Raw genomic sequence first — 13,859 nt, 5'->3', positions numbered from 1 at the left:
TTTGTGTTCAGCATATTAGGGTGACAGTGTGGCAGGAAGGTAGATAATAGGGTAGAACTTGTCAATTATTTATCGGATAGTGAGATACACACATATATATATAGCTATATAAGTATATGAAAATAGCTTGGGAACCCAGCATTGACTGGAATAAAAAATTTCTCAATAAAATTGTTTACAAATCTACGAACATTCCCGTAGACCTTCCGAGTTCCCCGCTCAAATTTTGAGTCAAATCGATTAAGGGGTTCATGGGGTATAATCAGACATTCAAACAAAGATAAAGACAAACAGAAATTACCACTTTATATACAGGGTGAGTCAAAAAAAGTGTGAAAATTCGCAATTTAGTTCCAGTGTACCTGTCTAAGCAAGGCTATCAAAAATAGATCTAGAGCGATCAAAATTTCACTAAAAGAATAGAGGACATTTTTATTAATGTGCAAATGTTAACTGCGTTATTTTTTTATTCAACTGAACAATATATCGGATCTATTTCATTAAAATGGGGGATTCTTATGAATATATCTCTCAATTGGTCAGACCGATCTTAATGAAATTTTAGGATTGAATAGCAATTATTTATTATCACACTTTTGTTTTTCTTCACTTTCAATTCTGACAGGAAAAAAGTTTCGCGGATTTTTTTGTGGTACCATGTGAGTTTTAAACAAATAAAGATAATATTACAAAATATTGCAAAAATACCAAAATAAAAATTTCATGAAAAAAAATTTACTATGAAGAAGACGACGCTAATCACAATTTTTTTCACACACCCTGTACGTATACGAAATGTTGTGTACGTTTTAAGAAGAATGATGAAAAAATTCGATAAATAAAGAAATAAACAAAAGAAAATACATTTAAATCTGCAGATTTGCAAAATATTTTGCATGGATTCCTATTTATGCAAATTCAATAAAATGATATTATCGGAATTTTACAGTTCCATAAATCATTCCTTCCTTACATTATCAAGTTAATAATCTAATTTTTCAGATTCTGAAGTTTCAGAAGTATAAATTAAATTTGATGAAAGGGAGTGTCCCGCAAATGAAAGAAGGGTATACGGGTGTATGGCAATAAAATATTTCACTTCTAAAACTTCTCTCTGCTCTACAATGTTACAATTAAACATTTTGATAGCAAATATTCTATGGATCTTTAAAATTTTAATTTTGAATCAGGAAGGGTCAATGACGATTTCTCATTCCTTTAAATTGCTACCAGTTTTAGAAAAAAAAGAAGAATTTTTAGCTATAATTATAACAATAACGAGCTAGATATTTGAAACAATTCTCGCTATGTTTTGCCTTCTGGATTTTAATTTGGTAAATTGAATAATTGGTTTGCTGACTTTTCCTAAAAAGTTTCTGTATTTGTTGAATAATAAATAGTTCTTTTGAAGGTTTTAGATATATTATCATACGTCTGGTCTTTGTTTGAAGAATACTTTTTTGTTCTTCATGATCTTGTAGAATTTAAAACTACGGAAATATCTATAAAAAACTAAACTCATGCAAACAAGTTTCAAAATGGTAATAGGACTGGAAACAAAGAGAAAAGGTAAAAATTTTGAATAGTTGGTTTATGTCATGCACGTAGGAGGAGTTCAGATCCTAGTAAGTACAGGGTGTCCCACGAAACATGACAATAGCAAGAAGACTTGAAAGTCGTCTTTGATATTTGAATTTATTTGTGACATTTAGTCTTCTATCTACTTTAACATGTATGATTCTTGAAACAATTATCACATAATTCTCCTAGCCCTGGCATTTCCAAAAAGTGGTCTGCGTTTTTTGTGCTTTCAATATTACTGGAGATACAAAGAGTTTGGTTCAGATTTCAATTTTGTCAAATAAAAGCAAAATTGTCGAAATCTGAACGAAATTCTTCATATCTCGGGCAATATTGAAAGCACAAAAAAGGCAGACCACTTTTTTAAAAAATGGAAGGACTAGGGGAATTTTGTGATAATTATCTCTAGAAATTTACTTCTAAAATTAGGTTGACAAATAAACGCAGCAAATGATATCAAAAATCAAGACGACATTCAAGTTGTCTTGCATACTGTCATGTTTCGTGGGACACCCTGTATATTTACCCTTGCTAATAGTTTTGCTAGGGGGAGAAATGATCAAAAAAGTCTTTATTCATTTATTCTCCCACATTTACTCTGGGATTACATACTGAAATAATAACAATAATTAATTAGGTTATAATTACAAATGTTATTTACCAAATTTAGTGCAGGAATCTCTTAAAGGAAGAAAACCCCTTCACTCTTTTCTTTCATAGTGAGTGAAGGTTAAACTTGAACTGGGGTGGGCTAAGCACAAAATAAACTATACAGGTAGTTACATAGTAAGAAATGTCGTCTTTCCATACAAAGAGTAATATCAAACTTAACAACAAGTTTGTGCCACTTTCAAGGTTTGAACTACAAGTTTCAAACCCACATTATGAAATCTTAAGGAAGTTCTTTACTTCTCCGATAATTTTGAAGACAGTCCAGATTTTGCAAGGACCACACGGAGTTATCATTTAGGTTCTTGTTATAACAAACTAGACTTTGGGGTTGTTTTTGTTTTAGAAACAGGTGGATCTGTTTGTACAGACAATATGAATTTTACAGTTTCCATTATGCAAATTGTAAATTTACTTGTTTTACATATTTTACATATTTTCTTAAGATTATATTTTTTAGTTATGAGTTTTACATGTTTGCTCTAGACCGATGCAAACAGCCACCTATTTTAAGTAAATACTTATTAGTAAGTTTAAAAAAGTATTTTATTTTTTTCAGCATTTAATTTTCCTCAAGGTTCACTGTGTTTTTATTTTTTTACAGTATAGACACTAGACAGAGCTGTAGATCCATTGTCAGTTTTTTTAAGAATGTACAGATTATAAAATTAGCTTTAATTATTATGTCTTACGGTCAGGAATTGAGAATACAGGTTAGCTTTCTCACTCTTGGGCATTCAAAGAAAACTAGAGGAACTATGAAGTTTGTTAAGATTTCCAATCATAACTCATGAACCCCTGAACTGACTTGCTTCAAATTTTGAAAAATCGTAATGAATCATTTCAATAGAATCGACGCTAGGGGGTGAAATTTAAATTTTTTCTTTAAGTAAATTACGTTTCTTTGTAAAGAGCGGGTTTAGCAACGATACTTTCAAAGTTTAGAAATCTTAGAAATTTGGGAAATTATTTTAAGAATTATCTTTGAAGAGTTGAACCGGCAAGAAGCTTAGAGTGGTGCGTCTATTTATATAAAGTAGTAATCTTTGTTTGTTTGTTTGGATGTCCGATCATAACTCATGAACCCCTGGACCGATTTGCCTTAAGTTTTTATTGGGGAACTCAAGAGAGCCACAGAAATATGCTTAGCTTTGTTTAGAGATTTTAAATTGAGTGGGTCGACTTTGATAGGGAAAAATAGCTAAAATTATAATTTACGACCTAGTGGGGGTAAACGGCGGGAGTAACTATGAGTAACATGGGCAACGCTGGGTTCCCAGGCTAGCTATAAAAATAAAAAATTAGGATTTATTTGATATCAGTTCTATGTTTTTACTTTGTATAATTGTTGCGTGAGAGCGTTAAATCATTTATCATATTTTTACCAATTGTATATCATTAGGAGGCCATTGACATGGACATTGACATCTGACTTTATTAATTTAATATTCTATACAATTCTTTAGTAAAAATCAGTTCTTTTTAATCAACTGAGTTGAGAGGTAAAAATAGATTTAGGGTTTGTAAAAAATGCAGAAATTGTTCACAATTGTTGTTCATTGGTTTTTGGCTCAAAATAATGAATTGTTCTGAAAAGAAGTTTCCTACCCCTGTTTTCTTAGATGTCCAATGTACTTTTTCCCGTATTATAGAGGATGGTCAATAATAATTGCAGAATACTTTATTTATATCTTATTTTTTGGATTAGGATGAAAACAATTTTACTGGCTCTCTGTTTGATTCCTCTTATTTTTGCAGATTCAAAAACTAGGGTAGGTATATTTTAATTATTAACGAACAATGAAGATTGCATAATGAAATCTATATATATAAAGTTGTCATCTCTGTTTGTCTGTCAGTCTGTTTGTTTGTCCGATCATAACTTACGGAACCCTAAGATGGAATTTAAAGAATTTGAGCCGCGTTTTAAATCTGCCAAAACCCGGTTTAAATTAAGCGCCGGCTTAAATCTTGAAACATTTGATATAATTTTAGGTGGAACCAACCATATTTAAGCCGTGGCTTGAATTTAAACCGCCTCTCAAATTCTTTAAAATCGGGCAAACGACTGATTTGCCTTAAATTTTGATTGGGGAACTCCGGAATGTTTTTTGCTTGGTTTTGAGATTCTAAGATGAGTGGATTGACTTTAATATCGAAAATTTAGTTAGTCTGTTTTGTTAAGACTACTTTATGACCGGCTAATACTAAGAATTTGTAATTTACCTGCTTTAATTAGGATTCTTTAAATGACCTGTTAATATTAGGATTCTTTAAATGACCTGTTAATACTGAGATTCTGTAAGCAACCTGTTTTAATTATGATTCTATAAATGACCTGCTTATACCAAGATTTTGTAAATGACCTGCTTTAATTAGAATTCTTTAAATGACCCATTAATACTGAGATTCTGTAAATGCCCTGCTATTTTTACAATGATTCTGTAAATGACCTATCAATATTAAGAGTCTGTAAATGAACTATTATTATTAGGATTCTGTAAATGACCTGCTTTAATTCGGATTCTGTAAAGAACCTGCTAATACTAAGATTCTGTAAATGACCTGCTTGAATAAGAATTCTGTAAGTGACCTACTATAATTATCATTAGGATTCTGTCTATGACCTATTATTATTAGGATTCTGTAAATGACCTGCTTAAATTAGGATAAGCTGTAAATGACCTGTTTTAATTAGTTTTCTGTAAAGGACCTGCTTTAATAAGGATTCTGAAATTGACCTGCTAGATAAGATAAGATAAGATATATTTTATAGCTAACAATACATATAATATTATTGACATAGAAGTCCGCTAAATAAAAGAAATAACGACTTTTCGATAACTTTCTTGAATTATTTGAAATGTAAAAGTTTTAAAATAGTTTCCTAAAGAAGGATTATCTTAAATGGTTGAAAAATAAAAAGGCACTATTGATGGATAATGGTGATCATGATCATAGGGAACAGTTGGAGCTTCATGTTGGTGGTAAGCAGGTCAGCAATATCTTGACAGCTGGTTCCCTCACATCTAGGCTTCAGTCCCGGGGGGAGATCGCAGTTTTATCATTGGTGCTGGGGTTGAGGACTCTGTCAGCTCAGGGCACAATAAGCTTTGTATCATTGGTGCTAGGGTGAGGTCTTCGTCAGCTCTTAGGTTGCACGATAAATTTTGAAACATGTTGGCTTAGATGTTAGCATTCGCTGCAAGGCTAGATATCTGTAGCTCCATGAAGGAGTCAGGCCAGCCGTAGATGTAAGCGTTCCGACTGATATACCCNGGGGGGGGGGGGGGGGGGGGGAGAGAAGGAACGCGGACTACATATCAACCAACCTGAAAAAGATGTCTGTATCAAGAATATTATGCGGTCGACTGTCGACTGTAGCACACAAGCTTCACCCAGGATCGTCTTCCTTATAGCTTGAATTTGTTTTAACAAATATTTATTGTTTACATATATATATGAACTATACAGTTAGGTGGAGATTAGCTTACACTGGTTTGGGTATTATACCCACCTAATTTATATAAAAAAAATTAACAAGTTGTTAATATTATTACTAGGATTTGAAAGTTGAACAGTAATAGTATCCAATACCAAGGTGTCACATAAAAGTTTAAATTAATTTTCAGTTTTTAAGTTTGGTATGTATAAGATGAAGCATGTACAAAAATCTTACTAAATCTTACAAAGATCTGTTTAACCAGCAGGACCTTGACGCTGCAGCTGTTGATGTTGATACTGAAGCTGAACCTGAACCTGAACCCAATGCTGAACCCTATGAGGCAGACGAAGAGAATGACCTAACTCCAGAAAAAATGCTAGTTTCACTTTTTGAAGGTATTTTTAATCCATTGATGAAAGAAAACCGTTTTGTAATTGCAAATTGGTTTAGTAAGTTTAATTCTTCATACTCACTGCTGAAAATGAACAATCAGGTTTCAAGTCATAACACCTAAACTTTTACTTTAGAATATGTTTATGCCGGCTACTGAATACTGAAAAAATCAATTCTTAAGAAATTGTAGAAATCAAGTGCATTCCACAGGTCTATAAAATTAAGCGAAAATTATATTTCAAGACTTGAATCTACTTTTTCTGGGTTTTTTAATTTTTCTTTATCAGTCATGACTCATGAAACATATTGTAGCAAAAATCAAACTCCTCAGTCAACTGCCTGACTGTCAAAATGCGGCTGGAAAAGTCATTATGATGTGATTTTTACTGATTTTACTTCAAAAAGTCTTATTTAGGCAGTAATTAGGCAATTATACAGTTCGCTGATGGCTTTGATTTTTTGCTATAATATGTCTTATGACTGTTAAGGAAAATTCGCAAAATTTGGGGACCCTGCCACTAACGGTTCTAAAAATATTGCAAAAAAACACAGAATAAGCTTGATTAATCCTTGAAACTACAGTTATGTTTGAGTATAGACCTGAAGATGCACTTGATTTCTACAATTTCTTTAAAATTTCTGAAAATTGAGATTATAACTCAGAAGACTGCAAATTAATATATTCCAAAGAAAAAATGTAGGTGTTTTCGCTTGATATACCTGATGGTTCATTTTCAGTAGTTTGACATTTCTGCAGTGGAAACAGTGATTTTTGACATCATAAAAAGACGACTTTATAAGTTTGATTTCTTTGATTGTACCTAATGAACATGAAACCTGACATTTTTACAGTGTACAGAAGTAGATTTTTTAAGCTTTTAGTAAAGCGATTTGCTTTTTAATAACATAAAATACACAAAATATTAATATAATGTCGTCCTTTTATTCTATAATTTTGTGGGTTCCGCTGTATCTTTATAGAAATATATACCTGTTGTGGGAATTAGGTATAAAATCCCTTTAAAAAGGTTTCTTTCCTTTTGATTAGAAACATGTTTAGATGTTGAGAGGACGGCTCGAGATGTAGATGTAGTGGATGAGGATGAGGATGAGAACCTCAATGCTGTTGATGATCCGGAACTATCTGAGGATGAATCAATGGCTAAATATATTCAGGTTTAAAAAATTTCTCACAATTTGTCAAATTTAATTTTCTTATTATCGTTTATTATCTGGAGAAAAGATTTTCTCTGTAAAAATCAACCCACTAAAATTAGAATTGTTAAACCAAAGGCCAAGAACATTCCCGTGGTTCTAGTAAGTTCCCTAACCAAAATTTGAGCCAAATTTATTTATGGGTTCGTGAGTTATGATCAGGGAAACAAACAGACAAACACCAATTACTACTTTATATATATATATCGATTATTGTATTACAGGACACAGACCCAAGTGAGGTAAAGAGATTTAACGACTATATGGATGCTATATATAGAAGGTATTCACAAAAATGTAATCTAAAATCTTTTGTGTACTTTATTCATGGCAAATTTCATTTAAGACGTTTTTTAAAGTTTAATTGGTTCTTGGATTTTCTTCATATAATTTCGGATATTTCTAGAATTTTTTTTAACGTAAATAAATAACGTAATTATATTCTTAGTCTTTTATTTGTGTTTTGTAAAAAAGTTAATTTTATCTAGAAATAACCATTTCATCAATGAAATAACACTAACATTACATAAAATTACTCATAACTAGGGATGTTAACGTTTTCATTTTTCAGAAAAACGATCGTTTCGTTATGATAACGACGACGAAAAACCGAAAACGAAACGATCGTTTTTAAAAACGATCGTTTTTTTGAAAAGTTCGTTTTTTAAAAATGATCGTTTTTAAAACGATCGTTTTTCAAAACGCTCGTTTTTCAAAACGATCGTTTTTTAAAAAGAACAATTTTTAAAAAAATCGTCGTTTCGTTAACGATCGTTAACGAAGAGAGGAAACCGACCTGAGGGCATCTTATCATTGAGTAGTTTTTAAGAAAATATCAAGGAGTTTTAACTCCCCCACAACTGTTAAACTTCATGTAAGACGACATTCAATAAAGTTGCATGTAATTTTTTTCCAAAAACAACCGTTTTGATAAAGTTCGTCGTTTCGTTAACGATCGTTAACGACAACCCTTCGTTAACGATCGTTAACGACGACCTTTCGTTAACGATCGTTAACGACGACCCTTCGTTAACGATCGTTAACGACGACCCTTCGTTAACGATCGTTAACATAATTGTCAATAAAAAAAATTTCAAAAACGATCGTTTTTTCAAAAACGATCGTTTTTTCAAAAACGATCGTTTTTTTTAAAAACAATCGTATAAAAAACGATCGCAAATCGTTTTAATAAAAACGATCGTTTTCAAAAACGATCGCTATTCGTTTTCTAAAAGTTCAAAACGAGTGGGTCGTTTTTAAAAACGATCGTTTTTTTCTGAAAACGAAACAAAAACGATCGTTTACAAAAACGATTAACAACCCTAGGTGGAGGGGTTTGGGGATGGAGGTTGAAACGTTGTTTATGTGTTTTATAACTAATTAACGCCCGGTGTGATGTAATTAGTACAAAAAGATTAATAAATCATTATCATTAGATATAATTAGTAAAACCTGTCTCGTAAATTATTTTTTAAAGGGAATTGTATTCATTAAAAAAGTAAAATGGAATATTTCTAACTTTTATTTCCAAAAGAGTTTCCACTGGGATTTTAATTTGTAACTGTACATTATTTGTTGTTAGTGTGCCGAATGTTGAACGTTTTGTATTACTTAGCAAGTTAAACATTGAATTTTTAACAATTTTGAACAATATCTTACAAAAATGTGTACCAAAATTTGATGACGGATAACTGAAAAAAAGGCATTGATTTTAATCATAAAATGTATTTTTATTAATATTTGCTAAGACAACATATGTCTCAAAATGTGTAAGATTTAAAAAAATAACTAAATTATTTTTATCATTTAGCAATTGAATAGTAATTTGCGTATGCGAGAAAATAGTTTTATTTTTGTACTTAATTTACAGATTCTGTAATGTAAACAGTTCATTATTTTTATTGAATTTTAAACACAATTAATTCCACTTTTTCAAAAAAAAAAGACATTTGTTCCAATATTTTTATACTTTCATAAATGGAATTGTCAAAGTAAGTTAGCATTTTTTTCAAGTTTTGGAACGCCCTGTATATTTTATGTGAATGTTACTACTAAGTACTCCAGGTGTCTCAGGTCTTGTGTAAAACATTTCAGTATATCTCCAATTGACCTTCAGTTTTCAGATCATTCACCCCCATACATCCAACCCTTCNCCCCCCCCCTCCCATTTTAAACGACTGTGCAAAATAATTTGCAAATTTAAGCCAATTTTACGAACTTTTTGTTTTCTCAGAGTACAGTTGTAAATCAACTCATTATCTCCGTTAAATCCGGTGTGCAATATTGTTCCAAAAATTTTAGAAATTAAAAATTTTTTTTTTTTAGTATAAATTGTTAAACAATTCTTAACATTTTTTAAGAATATAATTCTTAAGTTTCATGCGACATTATTGTAATTTTTAGTAATGACAAAGTCAGATCTACAAATTTTATTTTAGTAGTATGTTCATAACTAATTAAGATTCTTATACATAACATGTTTTTTGAGAATTTCTGTATTATTATCAGAATAAAGATGTTCAAAAAAAGACTAAACATCATTCATACTTTTTTGTTTGACTCTGTACGTTACTTTTAAAAATATGAGATAGAAATTCCGATTTCCATAATTATGACAAAATATGTTTACCTTTATCTTATATTCGTTTGCTTGCAGAACTTTCTATTTTTGACTATGAAATGTAATAATTATTAATCGAAACCTAGAGACTAAGGAATTGAGCCTTTACAGCAAACTTAAATTTTCTAACCTCTATATCTTTGCAACCTGATGGTGTAAACCTTAGACTATTTGATCTACCAGAATTAATAGTTTGAAATATCAAAGGTCTAGGAAAACGGGTTGCTAAGTTATAAGAATTATAAAATCTGAGTTTGTGGCAAAAACTCAATTCCTTTGTCGAAATGGAAGTAGCGTCTAATGTACAAAACTACTGAATGTAGATGTAGTAAACTGAACTGAGCAAGTAGCAAGACGATGAACGGTGAACCCATGTTTTGGAGGAATTCAGAGCTGGGAACTTTTGAATGGTGGATATCGGGATTAAGGCTTGATCCACTCGTTTTCTTAATTTCGAGATTAAATAATGCTTGTTCTCCTCTTGTTATTAATCCCCAGATTAATTAACCGATCGGAATTAAGGATATCCCATTCTAAAAGTTTTCAGCTCTGGATTCCTAGAATATTTAATTATAAGTAAGCTTCTCAATATAAAATATCTTTCCATTTTAGATTGAAATAATCTGGATTTTAATCTTTTAGCGTAGAAAAGTTAGTTAAAAAACAATACTTAACATCAATTTTATACAATAATGAAATTAAGAAGTTAAATTGTTTGGCAAAAATTGTTTGGAAAAAAAAATAATTAAATTTCTGAAGTCTCATATCTTATTCAAACAAAATAATATTTAAAATATTTAAAAGTGACCAGATTGCATAGTTGTGGTTTCTTGGTATTAAACGTGACCTTTTTGGAAAGGATTTTCTTGACAAAATTCAATATTAAAAAGAACAAAAGTACAAACTTCGTATGGCGTCAATCCGATAATTGGGCAATATGCAATTATTGAATTTAGAGACTCTCCTCTGCAAGCATGGTTTCTCTAAGCTTGTCCACAAAGATTTCAGAAAATAAATGTTCTCAGAGTCCCAAATATCTGTTGGCTTTCCTACTTTCCCTTATGATATTCAGTGTATAACATACATATCGCAATTCATGAATTGATATAAACACGTTGAATAATTAAAAAAAAAAATAGTAATGCTGAAAGCAATAATTTGCCAATTGTTCTGAGCAGGGAACTTTTGAATGGTGAATATTGGGATTAATGCTTGATCCATTCTTTTTTTTAATAATCTCGAGATCAAATAACGCTTGTTCTTCTCTTGTTATTAATCTCCAGATTAATTAACCGATAGGGAAATCCCATTCTAAAGTTTTCAGCTCTGCTTGTGTATTTTTTAATATGTACGACATTCTGCATAAACAATATTCTTTACATTTGTTAAAAAACGTGATAATAACGTTTGAAAAGTTTTAAAAAATTTTGCCGAGTCAGAATTGTCCGGAATTCAGAGCTTTGCAGTTTTATTACCTGATCACACTAGTTTTTGTTCTGAATGGATTTTAAAAATTTTTTAAAAAAATATTTTTTATATCATCTACATTTTTTTACAGAGTTATACAATGTAAAACACCGTGGGTTTTTAGCATAAAAATAATAAAGAAAATATGCGATCCACGTATTCCTGAGTTTTCTTAATAAAATCATATTCATCATATTTTCACGTTGGTTTTGATTTTATACAAAAAAAAACAATATTGAAAATCGGCTTTTTCGTTGAAAATCCTCTCCAATTTTTTAAATCCAATTACTTGATGTTTGCAAAATTGTTGAATACGCTTTACTAGCTTCCAACTGATATTTTAAAGAATTATCCCCCCCCCANAAAGTCACGTAAACAGATCATTTTCTTTTGTCCTCAGTTATTAAATAGAAAAATATTTTTAAACCTTCGGATATCAAAATGTTGTAAAATCTCCCTTAACATCACTTCACGGGGGAGGGAGTGGGGATGGGGAAGTCCATGTCCTATATTTTTTTAATTTTTATATTAACCTTTTCACATTGCTGTCTTCTCTTTCCAAAACGGCCGGAATATGTTTAATCTAAAATAACTTTTTCGCATTTTCTTTTAAAACTTCAATTGGTTGGATTTTATTATGGACTTTAAAATAGTTTAATAATTTTAAAATGTTTTATATCGAAACAAAAATGAAGTTTAAAATTTAAAAAAAGTATAAGTCATTTTTGATCAACACCCTAACATCACTTTTTTTGCTGTTGTACAATTTAACAAAACCGAGAAATATTGTTTTATTTTTAAGGATGATTGTTAAAAAAACGCAATTGTACTTAAAAACTCATGAGACATTGACACATTAAATCCCTTTATCTTGAAGCAGGCCTTTGTTTTATTACCGGTTGTAAGATATTCTTTTTTAACAAACGCCGCAGTTATTCATTAATACATTCATGAATTCATGCACTCATTGATTTTATAAAATACTAGCTGAAGTGCCCGGCGTTGCCCGTGGAATTAAAAAAGTATATATTTAAAAAATATTTTTTTAGGCTTTGTCACTCCCAGGCTCAAAATATGTCAGCCCATTCGGTCCAGCATATATCTGAATGTCTTATTATTGTAAATTTGAAATATGAATAGATACATGATTTTAAACATTGAGCAATATAAAACGGCATAACGACAGTAGATTATTTACTCTTTTCTTTGTTATTATAATTTCCTGGTATATAGGGATGGGCATCGTATTGGAACGAAAAATACCTTTATTTTTTCAAAATGACATCTTTTGAAAACGATCGTTTAGAAATTTTTTAAAATGACAACTTCTTGAAACGAGCGTTTTGATGTTTTCCATAACGATTTTTTTCGTTTTGGTTTTAGCCACTCATTTTTAAAATTTTACAAAAAAACGAAAGTTCCCATACCTACAGGCTGTATTTATTTTATTGTACCGTGTACAGTACTATTTCGCACAAGATACATTGAATTGCTAAGGCGAGTACAGAACAAAATTCAGTAAAATTTGGTTCATTATGCATTGCATCCTCACTGCATGCTTGCATATCATGCAGAATATTTAGCATGCAGTATAAAATTACACAAAAAAGTACAATGTTGCATTACAAGCACGCATGTATTCTTGCACATTTTTTAACTGCAAAATTTGTCTCTGTGCAGACTGCATTCATGCATTGCTTTGTTGTCCTTCGTATAGTTCAAAGGTCGCCTTTATTTATCATTCATTGAGAGTTTACATTCATGAAAATGCATTTTTTAGAAAGTATATAGTTAAAGGAATTTTCAAATAACAGAGTATATTTGACAGATTTATATAAAGTTCTGCTCTTAATGATTATTAAAGGAATTAATCTAGAGAGACGAAATATCCAAAAGGAATTGAGTCTTTGCCGCAAACTCTGATTTTCTTATCAATATATTATAGCAACCCAACGTCGTAGACCTTAGATATTTCAAACTATGATCTATGTTTGATCAAATAGTAGAAGTTTGAAATATCAAAAGGTCACACCATGAGGATGCTAAGATACAGGGATTTGAAAATTTGATTTTGTTGCAAAGACTCAATTCCTTTGTTCTTTTTCTTCTTAATAATTACAAAATAAATACATGTTACTGAGTATGAGTTGAATGACCCACTGAAGATCAGAAAGCTATTAAACCCCTTCTGTCGTTCCTCCCCCCCCCCTTCATCAGTCTGACCGGAAGTGCCTGGTGTGAGGTCTCCTAAAACAATGTGGAAAGAAGGATTCGTTTACAATTATGCTTAAACTAACTTCCGGTGAATCCGTCACTATGGGTGATACTTAAAGACGGAAGGGGAGGGGGAAGGTAACGTTAACAAGGGGATGGGGAAACTGAAAATTCAGCATACATTAAATTGTTTTTGCATCACTTAATGATGTGTTTGTCACTTTAACCTCAATACAATCAGAGTTGGAGGGAGAA

The 13,859-nt window shown here is 30.9% G+C and overlaps 1 protein-coding gene across 1 annotated transcript; it reads left to right on the top strand.

Annotated features, from left to right (window-relative positions):
* Positions 1 to 3,721: 3,721 nt before the first annotated feature.
* Positions 3,722 to 7,817, top strand: LOC111699591 (uncharacterized). The gene is made up of 6 exons (XM_023470294.1): positions 3,722 to 3,752; positions 3,959 to 4,022; positions 5,958 to 6,090; positions 7,149 to 7,264; positions 7,528 to 7,633; positions 7,792 to 7,817. Exons 2-6 carry the CDS (start codon positions 3,960 to 3,962, stop codon positions 7,815 to 7,817), a joined length of 444 nt encoding a protein of 147 aa, XP_023326062.1. The 5' UTR covers positions 3,722 to 3,752; position 3,959.
* The last annotated feature ends 6,042 nt before the right edge of the window (positions 7,818 to 13,859 follow it).

This window comes from Eurytemora carolleeae, unplaced genomic scaffold, assembly GCF_000591075.1.
Source record: "Eurytemora carolleeae unplaced genomic scaffold, Eaff_2.0 scaffold364, whole genome shotgun sequence".
NCBI classification, from domain to species: domain Eukaryota; kingdom Metazoa; phylum Arthropoda; class Copepoda; order Calanoida; family Temoridae; genus Eurytemora; species Eurytemora carolleeae.
This window is presented reverse-complemented; position numbering and strand designations above follow the sequence as displayed.

Coding starts and splice junctions, on each gene's coding strand:
- LOC111699591 (XM_023470294.1), top strand. CDS start 3,960: ATGAAAACAATTTTACTGGCTCTCTGTTTGATTCCTCTTATTTTTGCA. Junction 7,265..7,527: donor CAATGGCTAAATATATTCAG/GTTTAAAAAATT, acceptor ATTGTATTACAG/GACACAGACCCAAGTGAGGT. Junction 7,634..7,791: donor TTTTGTGTACTTTATTCATG/GCAAATTTCATT, acceptor AATTTTATCTAG/AAATAACCATTTCATCAATG.